Consider the following 13,792-nt stretch of genomic DNA (forward strand, 5'->3'; position numbering starts at 1 on the left):
AAGTCATTTTGGGCCCATGCCTAAGGCACCCCTTGTCAGCTGTTCCACTACCAGCCTCCCGCTTTCCCTTTTTCAGCTATCTCCTTCGCACCTCGAGGTATAAAAGATTGTACTCCGTGCCTCGGTAGGACATTCACTGACAGATAGTGACTGGATTACCATTCTGACTGAGAACTCGATGTCAGCATGGACAGGCAATATTCTATCTTCCCTTTAATATTTTATGTGTCGCTATACCTGCTGTTCTTCCTGGTTGAACCCTATCGTTGTCCCACTCTGGAAAACTGGTGCCAAGAAGTGGACCCGCTCTGGCCGATTGCTATTTTTGTGAAGATCCGAGACAACCCATCGAGGAGGGAATGTAGTAAAGTAGGTATATTCCTCTATGCACTGGGGAATTTGTTTTTCTTATGGAGATATTCACTGTGGGAAATGATACTAGTTAAGGCTGAACCAGTCTTGATCCTGCCAGATGAATATTAAACTCTATGTGTTAATATATTGTCAACGTTTTAGTCAATAAAACTGGGATTGATTCGTAGCGCTGATAAGTGGAGATAAACCCAATCAATGGACAGCGGCAACCTTATAGATCACAACGAGATCGCTATGAGGCTGTCGGATTGTGTAAGGTTAAGGTTAGTCATATCTTTACTCGTAAGTTACTGCAAAACAATGGCCAAGTAACCAATTCAGCAGAAGGAGAGGTCAGGTGCAGTCTGACACTGAATATAACTATTGTGTAGTAGTAGCACCAGACAGACTTCTAAAGCGTAAGCATACGCAAGGCCATGCAATAATTATAGAAATCCTTCAAACCTTTTGTACATAGTACGTACTACTATAAGTGGTGTAGTTACTCCACCATAAGGTATCGTGCAATGTAATCAGCCTTGTCTGCCGGAAGCAGCCCCCAGTTATGTAAATAAAGATTTGGAGCCTTTATTTTCGGTCATCGAGCATCGGAGGTTATGCCTAGGTGTGTTACAGCTCTGGCTACGAACATCCTGGAATGCTCAGACCTGTATGTGTCAGGTAACAACGTACTCAAACCTACGCTTAGACAACATACCACCAATTCAGCATAGCGAATGAACTGAATTTGTGAACTCTTACTAAATGAGCCGATGGGGTAAGAAAAAGGGAAAGGAAAAGGGAATAAATTATGTACAGAGCTCCCGGGGAAGTACAAGGGTTTGTTGGAGACAGTACCATGGAGGACTAATTCATGGTGTTATCAGAGTGGGCCGGAAGAAGTGGATTCTGACAGACCACCAGGCAGGAGTACTCCATTCAGATTGGGCAGACACTATTGTTGAAGTGCGTTTGAGTAGGCGAAAGTGGAACACACACCATACTGACATTGCAGTACACAGTAGCAATTCCAGAGGTCCATTCAGTCAGTCGGCCGGTCTCATTCCTAATTTGATGAAGTCAAGGAGAAAAGAATTCAGACAATGATAATGAATACCGAAGAGGGACACGAGAATGGAGACATATTCTCAATAACAAGGGAAAAAAAAAAATTCAAATTAAAAATACCTAAACAGTATCCTGTGCGTTATTCTCATTGTAATTATGAAATCTCAAGAGGAATGGGAATATACCTAGACATACAGGGTGTGTATTGATAAAATAACGTTAATTACCTTAACATTTCCCATCAAATCGAGGAGGTCCCCACTTTGGCTGCCAAACCGCCCAATGGAACCATGGGAAGCGACTCTTTTCCCTCCGCCTAAGAAACCTCACCTCATCTCCTACCTTAACACTTTACGGTTCCTACTAAACGTCTGGACACCTCCACGGACACTAAACCGTGACGACTTCTCCTCCTCCTCTTGTCCTCCCTCCCCTCCATCGCCGTCGCCTCTGTTCCTTTTCGACTCTGGCCGACGTGCTTTGTTTCTATTGTTCTTTTATTTATTTATCTTTTTTTTTTTTATTCTCAATCACCAGTCTGTGGTTCGAGATTCCACCCCATCTCATTTTCTCCTTCTCCCCCTCATTTCACAACTTTCTTCCAAGCTTCTTTATTTACCTCTTTTCTCCCTGTCTTATTGTGGTCCCGTGACCCCATTTCTTTTCTTACAATCTTCTATCCATCTCCTCAGACATTTCCCCCCGCTTCTTTCTTTCCCCCGACAAGGTCGTTCTCTGGTCACGCAGGCGGTGTGTGTTTGTGTGTGCTGTGGCTTCGTGCCTACTTCCCGTCTATCTCTCTACGGCTTTACGTCGTGCGAAGTTCTACGGCGTGAGCTTCATTCGACTTTGACCACCGTGCCAAATGGCTTCTGTCAACTCCCTGCCGGCTGCCAATAATGCATCCGGCAATGCCGTCAATGCGTCGTCACAGAACTCGGGTTCTAGGCCCTCATTAAGGTCCAGCGCTAACTCCAAGGCGGATGGAGGTCGCCGTCAGGCAGGCAGTCCGCTTGATGGAGGTCAGAGGTATGTTGTGCTGTCTATTTGCATCGCCCAATTACTTCGTGTTCAATCCAACCCATCTGGCTTTTGGTTTCTGTTGCTCTTTTTCACCGCTTATCACCTTGCGAGGGCGCCGTCGAGCGTCTTCCTACCCACCCTGGTATTTTTCCAACTCGCACACTTACTACTTGACGAGTGGCTCGCTTCAACGTTCTATTCTTTTTGTCTTGTCTGTTTAATTTTGTGTTGCCGATGGCCATGCTTGTCGGTCACGGCACGGGGACCAAAGCATTTGGATTTAGTGACCCGGTTCTGCAGCTCTCTCCTTGCAATGCATTCACTAACGATTCTTCTCCATCCCATACAGGCGCAGCAATTCCCAGAAGGCCTGGACCCAAGGCACGAACCCGATCACTCAGAGGTCATCGTATTCGCAACAGAACGGAAATACGGCTCAGAAACAGAATGTTGCCCCTAAGCCAACATCGAAAGAGTCGAACACACCTGATAATCATGCCCATGACCGTCTTGTTTTCTTGGTTACCAGCTTTATTGTAAGATTGTCTACTCTGGACCCCATACAGGACGGTGCACTTATACTTCTTAGGGATTGACTGCTACCATTACTACGAAAAACGGCGAGAAGTACACCGGAATATTCTCTTCATCCTCCCTTGAGCCTAGCGAATCATCCTTTGTCCTGAAGATGGTACAGCGCCCAACGAAGCAAGAGCAAAACCGGGCGAATGGCGTAAGCGATGCTACAAGTCCATTTCTAGGATCTGCACCAGATCACAGTATGTCGTTTGATGTGAAGGATGTGGTGGAAATATCCGTCCCCAACGTCTCCACATCCGATGTTACAGCGAAAGGAGCGAATGGTAAAGCTTGTCCATATTAACTTTCTGCACCTCATAATGTTTCTTCGCCGCTAACGCTCTTTAGGTGCCTCTACTGGCTTCCGAACCGATGTCGACATTTCTGGTAACCTGGCGATGCGCGAGCGAACCTTGAAGCGCTGGGAGCCATCGGCAGAGACTGAGGTGGATTTGTCCCTAGAAACTACGAACACTTCCGCCAGCTGGGATCAGTTCGAGGCCAATGCACGGTTGTTTGGAGCCACTAGTAGCTATGACGAGAATATCTACACTACGCGGATCGACCGCTCCGACCCGACTTACAAGCAGAAGGAAGCAGAAGCCGCTCGTATTGCACGTGAAATCGAGAACACCGACGTTGACAATGCGCATATGAGGGAAGAACGAGGGTTAACAGTGGCAGGAGATGGTGGTGACGAGGAAGACAAATACAGTGGTGTCCGACGTGACGAGAGAAACTTCCCACCCCTTGTGTCTGGACAGCCAAATAAGTACACGCCGCCAGCTCGTCGACAAGCTGCCGCTCAAGCTGCTGCAACCCCAAGTTCCTCCACTAGCACTGTGAAACAGGCACCCAAGGATACAACGCCTTCTACGGCACCACCACCACCTAAAGATAGTACTGCATCGCAACCAGCACCTTCGAATACAGCTGCCAGCGCCGCTCCTGACGCGGACAAGTCTGCCCCGGCGAAGCCTCCATCAGCTACCAGCGCTGTACCGAAACGGACTGGTACGGAGAATGCTACGGCCAACGTGGAAGCGGAAGTGCTAGATCACTTCCGTCAGTTCGCCAACAGCGAGAAACAGAAAATGCAGGAACGCCGCCGTAACCAGGCGTCCTATGATCGCACGATTAAACTCAATGAGCTGATGAGATTCTCGAAGAACTTTAAGCTGGCTACGCCAGTCCCCAAGGATCTGGTACCTATCCTCGCCAAGGACCCCCATAAGCAGGAAGAAATTATCCAGAGGGCCCAGCAGCAAGCTGAGGAGAAAACATCAACCAAGACCTCTCCGACGCTTTCTGAGCAAAAACAAACGCCGCGTGCCCCTGTTTCGGCTCGCCATGACAGCGGAACAGCACCATCAGCGACACCATCCGATCGCTCGGCCCACCCTCGTGGTCGCCAAGTGTATCCTCCTACCGGTCCGCAAGCAGGCCCTGGTGCGCGACCCCAGCACCAGGCAATGAACGCGGCTCGTCAAACCACGGGGATGCTTGGACATCGCCTGGCCGACAACCTTCAGCAGCGGAAAGGTGCTGCGATGGGGGCTGTTCCGGCGCCTTTGCCCATCCAAGACGCTCGCTTACCCCCAACTGGACCCGCTGGTGACCAGTCCGGCGTAACCAGCCCAAGCAAAGCGCAAACGCCAACATCTTCTGCATCCACAAAGTTCAATGTGAGAGCCCTAGAGTTCAAGCCCAATCCAGCTGCAAGCACTTTCACCCCAGGTGCGTCGTCCAGCTCGTCACCCTTTGTTGGAGGTCGTTCTGTTTCTCGTGCCACTAGCCCGTCTGCATTCTTCGGTGCTAAGAAGCCGCGGCCCGTTACCGAGCGCCCATCTCTCAAGGACCAATTCAACCCCATTAAAAGAATGAAGAAGGAGAGCGCGGAGCAGACCGAGAAAGATTATACTTTCAACGGAGGAATTCCACCCGCATATAAAACACTCCCCACCTGGGATGCGGGTACTGGCAATCAAGACAAGACGTATCAGCATATGTTCAAGCCTCCTGTTGCTGTTCCGGCCATCTCTCCCCAGAACCGCTCAGCATCTAATCCCCAGGCTCCTCATCAACCCCACATGCCCTTCCAATTCCCCCAGACAACACCAGGTATGCCTCCTGTATCTGGACCCCCACATGGGCCTCATCTGCATCCCCAGCACCACGCATCCGGTCCACCCCACTTTGACGACCCTCATCGGATGCAAATGTCAGCCTCAACTTCTCAGGTCTTCCCGTCTCCTAGACTTCAACATGGATATCCTTCTCCTATGGCCCCGCATGCACAGCTAGCATTTGGACAGCCCATGCCACAATTCTACGTCAACCAAGGCGGCCCCCAACCTGGTCATATGAGACCCTACCCAGGTGCCCCTCAGTTTATGAACCCGCAGGCCAACATGGGCGCCCCGATGATGGTCCAGCAACCTTCCAGCGGCCCTTACATGGGTGTCCCTCAGGGCATGGCCCCTTACACGACTCAGATGCAGATGTATTCTCCGAACCCGGGTCACGCCTACCCGCAGCATGCGCCGCCTCAGCCGCACAGCGGTTTTCCAAGCCCCAGCCGCGGTGCCCCGATGATGATGCACCAAAACTCTCAACAGGGCCAGCCCCCACAGCCTGTCATGTTCATGTCACCAGGGCAGCATGGACAGCCCGTCTATGCAGCTCAGCAGCCAGGTCACAGTATGTTACAACCAATGAAGCGACCCACTTTCCGATTACTGACCGTTCTTAGTGCCTCCCGTTCGGGGTAACTATCCACAACAGCAGCCGCCCTTCCAGTCTAGCCCGCATCAGGTGCATCACTATCCGCCTCACCAGCATCGTACCCCAAGTAGCGGCTATAACCAGATGCCTCAAATGCCACCCCAGGTACCTGCTCAAGCACCGCCGGCTGCAGCGCCGGGTCCTCAGCCAGCAGACGCCGCAGATGAGGTGAAATGAATCTGCACCATGGATAGTGGGCGAGACGCTATTGCCTCCTTAGCTGAACAACCTAAGGATATAGCCATTGCACCTCGTGGATAGGCATACCAGCTACGCTTGAGCGTGCGCATAGCATCCGTTCGACGTTGACAATTTCACTATCTCGCAATACCCAAGCCCTCAATATGTTTCTGAAAGATCTCTATCTTGGATTTCTGCTCTCACTCTACCATTTTTGCATCCAGAGCGTGCAATATCTCTGGTGAGCAGGTACTGTCATTTGTACTGGTGAGTATTCTCGGTATCTCTTCGGTATACGTTAGATTGTGTAAATCTCATGCTGATAGGCCAAGGCCATTACGTGTCGTGTATCAGCTACTTTCAGCGGGTAAGGTATATGATAGGCTTGAGGATGTATATGCTGAAAAATGAGACGATCTACCTGTCGACGTTTGCAGGTCTTCATGGACTTGCGACAATGTCTACCTCGCCACCACCTATACTATACGCATCTGGGGATAATCTCCGGAACATCCACGAGATGAGCTCGGCCAATGTGACACCCCATGCCCGTGCGAAACATCGCTGGAATCGGTATATGCCAACCATGTTTGGGAAATCTTTTTGCTTGTCTTAGTTATCTTGCTTTTTTTTTTTTTTTTCGTTTCCATTTTCTACTTGTTCTTCTTATCTTACATTGCTCGTGGCGAGGGTTTGTGCAGGAAGCTCAAGATGTGCAGGGAAATGTGCCAGTCAGTGACTGTGTATGCTTCTTGTACCTTAAGCACCAGTGGGTGCCAACATGGCACTCTACGCTCTATTGTTGTGTTTAACTTGTTGCAGGCAAAGTGCTGAAACGGCACGAGAGGCAGAGGCTATGCATGGATGAATGATACTCAGTGATGTTAAAGAATAGTTGGAAATGATACTCCACGAAAGCGATGACATACTCCATCTAGAACCGTATTTCCATATGTGGAGTTGTTGGTGCCGTCAAATAACGAATCAAAAAAATCTGTTGCATCCAGGTTAGCAACGGACCCCCAGGAACAAATGTAGTGACCACGGGCACGGATGGTAAATCTCTTCAGGTCTTTTCAGTTTATATTTGGTCATCATCCAACCGAGACAGCGTCGCAGCCGCGGTACTTTCGCCTCATCCAGCCCAGAAACAAGGAGCCCATCATACGATCACAGGTTCCGCACCGCCAAATCGAAGCTAAAGCCATGCCTCATTCTCGATCCAATCCCCAACCGCTTGTCCTCCGCTCCCATCAGCAGTTACTCCCACGAAAGCCCAAACGCCCACCCCCGCCTGTTTGCCGCAGCCATTAGTTTCTGAATTCCTCATAGAGACAAAGCGGACCAGAAACCCCAAATTGCGGCTTGCGAATTATCCTCTTTGCTATACACACGTCTTTCCAGGGTATGCAATGCCGTGAGCCTTGCGACTATGACCATTTGCCTTTTACCGAAGCATGTGTCTGCTTCCAAGCGATGGGAGACAAAGAGGATGAGAGCAATGATAAGATCTTCCCGAGAATGACGTACGGCTAGCTGACGACCTGAGAGGGATTTTGTTTTCGTCTAATGGTACATCTTGACGGCGGATGTGGAGTCCCTTCGGCCGGTGCTCGACATGTCTTTTGGTTTCGCGGTCTGACCTTTTACCAGTGGATCATCACTTGAGATTTGGTAGGCTGTGGATAGAGAGAAGGTAGAGAGCTCACTCACTTGTTTTGTAGTGCGGTGGAATCAGTTTTTCCAGAGTTCCTGTAGGTTGGTCAGTGATGAATATTAGTATATGGCATGGTTACTCTGTTATTTCGATTCATTCCTGCGGTATTTAAGCGGGTGTAATCTGAGGCGCATGGTAAAATAGAATCGGAGAAAAGGAGATGGAGCAACAGCTGGGATGAAATTCGAAAGTTGGAGATGGCGCTAAACCGTATTGGGGGTGGGGTACCGTTGGTCGACGCCAAGCCTAAGGCCGTCATTTAGTTATTATTAGTTTCCGAGATTCCATGCCACCGACAATCACCTTGTGAGCAGCGCAGGCTGTTGGATTGGGGCCAAGTGGCATTTATCAGGACTTCGTCGGCGGTGAAGCCAATTCAGAAGCAATCGAGCAGTTTCCGACATAATCGCAACTTCCGCCGTGTTATTGTCGTCAAAAGTCAGAGTCCTCCCCGGCCGAGAAACGAACAACTATGGATTTCCTCAAATCCGCCGTCGCTTCTGCAATCGCGAAAGGAAGCTCCTTCCCTTATTCTCTCGGTGACAGAGTCGATATTTCTGATTCGATATGGACGCTTCATAATGCTACGAAACGGGTATGAAAGCTAGGAGACTTTTGTCGGTTCATTGGATGTGATCGCGGGGCTAATGAGGCGCCATCTGGGTTGGATGCATAGGATGACGGCTCGGCATGCAGTGTTTTCACATTCGATATTGCTTCTAATAAGTCTCGTCTACCCCTGGCGAAGAACGCGGTGCGGAAGTCACGAACGTTACGACATCCTGGTGTGATTAAAGTTTTGGATACTATCGAGGTACTTAATCGTTTGGCGGCTTTAGATGCTGCGTGATGTATTAGGTCGCGCAGCCGTGATCGCGCAACTGACTTACGCTCTATAGACAGAAGCCAGTCTTTATATCATCACCGAGCGAGTCGTCCCCCTGTCGTGGCATGTGAAGCGGAGGAGTTTGAGTGAGGAGACCTCTAAATGGGGATTACATACGGTAGCGGTATGTAGCTGAATGTGTGACCGGGCTTGGACATTGCTAACTAGACATATCTACAGTCCACGCTTAAGTTTATAAATGAAGATGCTTCGTCTGTTCACGGAGTTGTGAGAGCCTCGTCGGTATTCGCTAGCGAAAGTGGCGAGTGGAAGCTAGGGGGTTTCGATGTGTTAAGTTCCATGAATGATGAACATGCAGTCATATACGTTAGTCTCCCCTTAACAGAGTCGATCGACAGGGGGTGTGGACTAACAACCAACAGACATATGCCAGTCTTGTACCAGATGCAGCTCGGTATACACCTCCAGAGGTTGTCAAAGGCGGATGGGATACCATTAAGCGCCACCCACTAACTGCTGTCGATGCCTATGGACTTGGAATCCTAATCTATGAGGTCTTCAATGGTGGTTTCATGGGTGGAGATCAGGTGGGCAAAACAACGAATATCCCACCAACTATGCAAGCAAGCTACAAACGTCTCTGCACGGCGAATCCCAAGCTGCGACTGAGTCCGGGACACTTTGTGGAACAAGGAAAGAAGCATGGCGGCTTCTTCCAGACACCGTTGATCAGGTTGACGGACGATATAGAGAGTCTAGGCCTCAAGAATGATGCCGAGCGGGAAGCATTCATTAAGTAGGTTTTCCCTCATGTTCCCTGTGCCGACAAGTGTATTGTAAAGCTTCAAGTACTGATTGTCTTAGTGAGCTTGATGGACTTACTGAGGACTTCCCCGAAGAATTCTTCAAAATGAAGGTGCTCCCAGAGCTACTGAAATCTGTTGAATTCGGTGGAGGCGGCCCCAAGGTTCTAGGGGCCATTATCAAAATCGGGTCCAAGTTATCATCAGAGGAATTCAATTCAAGACTGACGCCTGTCATTGTGCGCCTGTTTGCTAATCCTGATCGAGCACTACGGGTTTGTCTGTTGGACAATTTACCATTAATGATCGACAATCTTCCACAAAAGATTGTGAACGACAAGATCTTCCCGCAGATGGTTCGTCGTACTATTGGATCCTCGTTGTCTTCCGTTACTGACAATTGCTTTCATCCAGACTTCTGGGTTCACTGACGTTGCACCCGTTGTTCGAGAACAAACCGTCAAAGCCATACTGGCGGTCATTGACAAATTGAGTGATCGGACTATTAATGGAGACCTATTGAAATTCTTGGCTCGGACTGCAAATGACGAGCAGCCAGGGATTCGTACGAACACTACTATTTGCTTAGGAAAGATCGCGAAAAACTTAGGACAAAGCGTAGGTTGCACCACGCCACCGAAACAAGCCAATGCTAACCGCGAGTATAGTCCAGATCCAAGGTTCTTGTTGCTGCGTTTACAAGATCGCTGCGGGATCCGTTTGTACATGCCCGGAATGCGGGCTTGTTGTCGTTGGCTGCCACGATGGAATTCTTTACCGAGGAGGATTGCGCCACCAAAGTTCTTCCCGCCATATGCCCATCTCTCCTTGACAAGGAAAAGTAAGAAGTTCTTTGTTTCACCGCTCTCTCTATGCTTCTAACATGCAAATAGGATGATCCGGGATCAGGCGAACAAGACGCTCGACGTTTATCTTCAACGGATACGTAAATTCAGCAGCACTATGCCGGAAACTGTGCTGCCTCCTTCCACCAGTTCAGACACCCCCAAGGACGATGCTCGTATTGGAACGTCCAATGACAAGTCCTGGGCAGGCTGGGCGATCTCCTCATTTACAAACAAGCTTACCGCGGCGAATGGTGTGATTGAGCCATCTGCAAATGGCGCTAAGCCGGTCGAAGCCGAGCCAGCCCGGTCCGCATCCGTGCCACGTCCGTCGAAACCGTCACCCTCGGCGCAACTTGATTTGCCAAAAGCGACTCCACGTCCTGCAGCACAGCCCCTAGGCCACCGGTCAATGTCAGAGCAGGTCGTTCCGGTCACCAATGAAGTCGACGAACCAGATGACGTGTACGAAGCGTGGGGTGCCATGGACGATGAAGACGGGGAAAAGACAGATGATCCATTCAGCCCTGCCGCAACTACGGTTTCCTCCACCATGTCTGCACCGGCGTCCAAGCCTGCCCCTGTGCCCTACGATGATGGAGGCGAGCCGGACTTCGCCGGTTGGCTTGCGGCACAATCCAAGGCAAAGAAAACTCTACCTAAGGGCTTGAGCAAGACTACTTCCGCGGGAGCCTCGGCTCGAAGTGCCAGTCGTAATAGCACGACTAAGCCTAAGACGGTGGCTCCAGTCAAAAAGATCGAAACCAAGCCCAAAGAGGAGGACCTGGACGATTGGGGAGATGCTTGGGATTGAGTTCATTTTCTTTTTTTTTTTTTTTTCTTCTCTAGAACTCAAAGTATGGAGTTTTGGTAAAATCGCAACGGGCGTTTAGAATTTAGATACCATGCACATATAATTGACTGATGAATTAAGATTAATATTTGCATCGAATCCATGGAATGTTCGATCAGTCAGCCTTATCGATGCCGTCAAGCCAATCACATGCCGGCCCGCAGGCCCCGTGATCGCAGGTGACCATCCGCCGCCTTACGAGAAGCTTCACTTTATCTTATTGTTGTCTTGCCTGAACTGTCATCTTTCCCGGTGTTGATACATTTTTGTGGAGTGATTTTGGACCTTGGCTATCCTACTAAAACTCATCCCCGTCATTCCTTTCGGATCGACTCGTATTTGAAATACCGATTGTCCCACTTGAAGCGCTAGATAATCTTGCTGCCTGCCTTCCCAGCGTCAGCGGCTGTGTCTGGTTTCTAGAAGGCTGCAGGTTATCTAATCGTTTATGCGCGATGGATCACCGTTGACGAGCCTAAAGGTCACTTGAGTTCATTGAAATCAACCCCGACACCCTGCCATTTTCCCCAGATATCCGTGATGGACCATGAAGAGGAGGCTCCTCCGCCGTATTCCGCTGTCGATCCGCTCACTCGAAATGCCATTGCATCGGCCGAAGTGAATCGGGTCATACTCCGTCTCCGAGGGGGAGATGTCTCATTTGGGGATACTGCATCAAGCGATAGCTCCAGTTCCGTTGTACTCGCCTCCTCTCCGCTTACGCCCGCCAACTTCACCTCCGCTGCCGCTTACTTTGTTGAACGCCCAGTCCCTACCGTTGACAATGGACGGCCGGTCCTCGAGCATCACCTAACCATCTACCCCCGGAGTCAATCTAAGGACTTCCCTCGTCGCCCTCGTTGCTGGGGTTCACGCACTGAGCACATCATCCAGCAGGACTGGGACATGTTCTTGCGATATTTGTTTCCTCCACATCTCGGCCTCGCCTCCTCCTCCGATCAATTACCTCGCCAGGTTAGGGCTCAGATCCAACGAGATCGCAAAGATCGCCCACAAGAGACAGATGAGCAGCGCCGGAAGCGAATATCGGCCGTTATCACAGAATGGAACCAATACTTCTTCGAACCCCGCGCAACGTGCATCACATTTTCCTACGTCACCGACCCACAAAATGCACCGGCATCTCCTCTTTGCCCTAGATGCTATCCTGCTGCCACGCGGGTCTCGCAGGAGAATCGGACAGCGGTGACGGTGCGGCCTACTCCATCATTAACTTCGAGACAACCCATGTCACCTCTGTCGCCTCCAGCAAGTAATCGCCACTCTCCTGCACCTTATGCATACCCGAGTCCACAACATCCACAGCTGCCTCCTACTCCACATACACCCTACGGTGTTCCTCAATACTACCATCCTCCACCTCCTCACCATCCTACATACCCTTATACCCCCCAGCCACATATTCCCTATCAACACAACGCTTCGTGGAACTGGAATGCTACAGCCTGGCCCCCTCCACAGCAAAACTCGAGTTCTAAAAGTGGACCACTGGGTTGGATATCTTCGCTAGCTTCCCAGGCCCAGAAGTACGGCGAGCGCATCTCGGAGCACGCTGCGCAGTATGGGGATCAGATCAGTGCGCAAGCCTCCCATTATGGCCGACAGGTAGAAGAGCACGCCATGGCGCATGGTCGGTGGATAGAAGAACAAGCCAGTCTCCAAGGACGAAAGGTGGAAGATGTTTTCACCGGTCTGGTCCACCGACCCCGCAACGAATGGCCTGCGACTGACGCTCGCGGCCAAGTTTACTATCCAAACGCGTATAACTATCCCTATCCACCGGTCGCCAACGCTGTCGAGCCTGCCGAGCCTGTCAAACCTGTCGAGCCCGCTAGCACACTACCTGTCCAACGTATCCGTAGATTATCCACTGGTTCGGCCTCCTCCGACTCGTCGTTGGAATCGATTGACTCGTTATCCACGACGTCGGAGCTAAGCACCTCCGATCTGGCTACGGTTCGGGCGCAGCTCTTATCGCTCGAAGACCACCATGACCGCGATTTGCATGAAGCAGCGGTAGGGCTGCGACGGCAGCTCACCGTTTTGCAAGAGTCTCGCCGTCGGGACCGGCTCGCCGGACGCAATTGGCGGCAGGGGTGGGGCCAGTATCCACAGCAGCATGGCTACGGGCGCGGCTGGGGAGGACGATGGGAATCGCCCCAGCAACATGAACGAAGTGCGGCTGAGAAACGAGCCCTGAAAGAGGAGACGCGGGCCACGCGGAAGGCCTTCCGGGACGTCCTGCGGCGAGCGAGGGAGGAGCATAAGGAGCAGCGACGGACCAAGCGCAATCGACGCCGTCTGGAACGGTCTCGCCAAATAGAAACCGCTCCGCCGGAGCCAACTCTCGAGCAACAGGTGCAGAATCTGGACCTCGACCATAACCGGGAGAGTCAGTCGACGGTCCAATCTTTTACATCCATTCCTTCTCCGGCACGGTCCGTTGCCGAGATTAGCGTGATCAGCTCAATCAGTACCTCTAGCACTGTATCTTCGCATCATCTTGAGGAAAATGAGCCTCAAAATAGTGGTAAAGAAATTCAAAAGGAGGCTGATAAGGCCAAGCAAAGCCCGAAGGAGACGGAAAAGATCAAGCGCAAGGAGGTACCGGGCCTAGAAAAGAAAGACAAAAAGTCCGGTTAACTCCAAGCTTCTGAACATTTGAGTTATTGAGCAATTGCATGGCATGGAATCCGTGATTGGTTATTTGGGGGGTTG

General features: G+C 50.7%; 4 protein-coding genes across 4 annotated transcripts; all 4 read left to right on the top strand.

The window, feature by feature from the left end:
- The first annotated feature begins 152 nt into the window (after positions 1-152).
- Positions 153-533, top strand: BDV27DRAFT_92697 (uncharacterized protein). The gene is made up of 2 exons (XM_032077969.1): positions 153-369; positions 448-533. Exons 1-2 carry the CDS (start codon positions 187-189, stop codon positions 481-483), a joined length of 219 nt encoding a protein of 72 aa, XP_031929472.1. The 5' UTR covers positions 153-186; the 3' UTR covers positions 484-533.
- A 1,270-nt stretch (positions 534-1,803) lies between these two features.
- BDV27DRAFT_125376 (putative PAB1 binding protein (Pbp1)) lies at positions 1,804-6,621 on the top strand. Its single transcript, XM_032066308.1, has 6 exons — positions 1,804-2,451; positions 2,795-2,981; positions 3,035-3,308; positions 3,373-5,724; positions 5,777-6,255; positions 6,321-6,621. Exons 1-5 carry the CDS (start codon positions 2,288-2,290, stop codon positions 5,983-5,985), a joined length of 3,186 nt encoding a protein of 1,061 aa, XP_031929473.1. The 5' UTR covers positions 1,804-2,287; the 3' UTR covers positions 5,986-6,255; positions 6,321-6,621.
- A 1,383-nt stretch (positions 6,622-8,004) lies between these two features.
- BDV27DRAFT_125380 (COPI-interacting protein CEX1) lies at positions 8,005-11,020 on the top strand. Its single transcript, XM_032066309.1, has 9 exons — positions 8,005-8,300; positions 8,382-8,519; positions 8,605-8,715; positions 8,772-8,918; positions 8,975-9,348; positions 9,417-9,711; positions 9,770-9,973; positions 10,024-10,196; positions 10,249-11,020. The coding sequence occupies exons 1-9, from the start codon at positions 8,178-8,180 to the stop codon at positions 11,012-11,014; spliced, it is 2,331 nt and encodes a 776-aa protein (XP_031929474.1). The 5' UTR covers positions 8,005-8,177; the 3' UTR covers positions 11,015-11,020.
- A 238-nt stretch (positions 11,021-11,258) lies between these two features.
- Positions 11,259-13,791, top strand: BDV27DRAFT_125387 (uncharacterized protein). Its single transcript, XM_032066310.1, has one exon. It carries the CDS (start codon positions 11,594-11,596, stop codon positions 13,715-13,717), a length of 2,124 nt encoding a protein of 707 aa, XP_031929475.1. The 5' UTR covers positions 11,259-11,593; the 3' UTR covers positions 13,718-13,791.
- The last annotated feature ends 1 nt before the right edge of the window (position 13,792 follows it).

The sequence above is a fragment of the Aspergillus caelatus genome (assembly GCF_009193585.1).
Source record: "Aspergillus caelatus strain CBS 763.97 unplaced genomic scaffold BDV27scaffold_52, whole genome shotgun sequence".
Lineage (NCBI taxonomy): Eukaryota > Fungi > Ascomycota > Eurotiomycetes > Eurotiales > Aspergillaceae > Aspergillus > Aspergillus caelatus.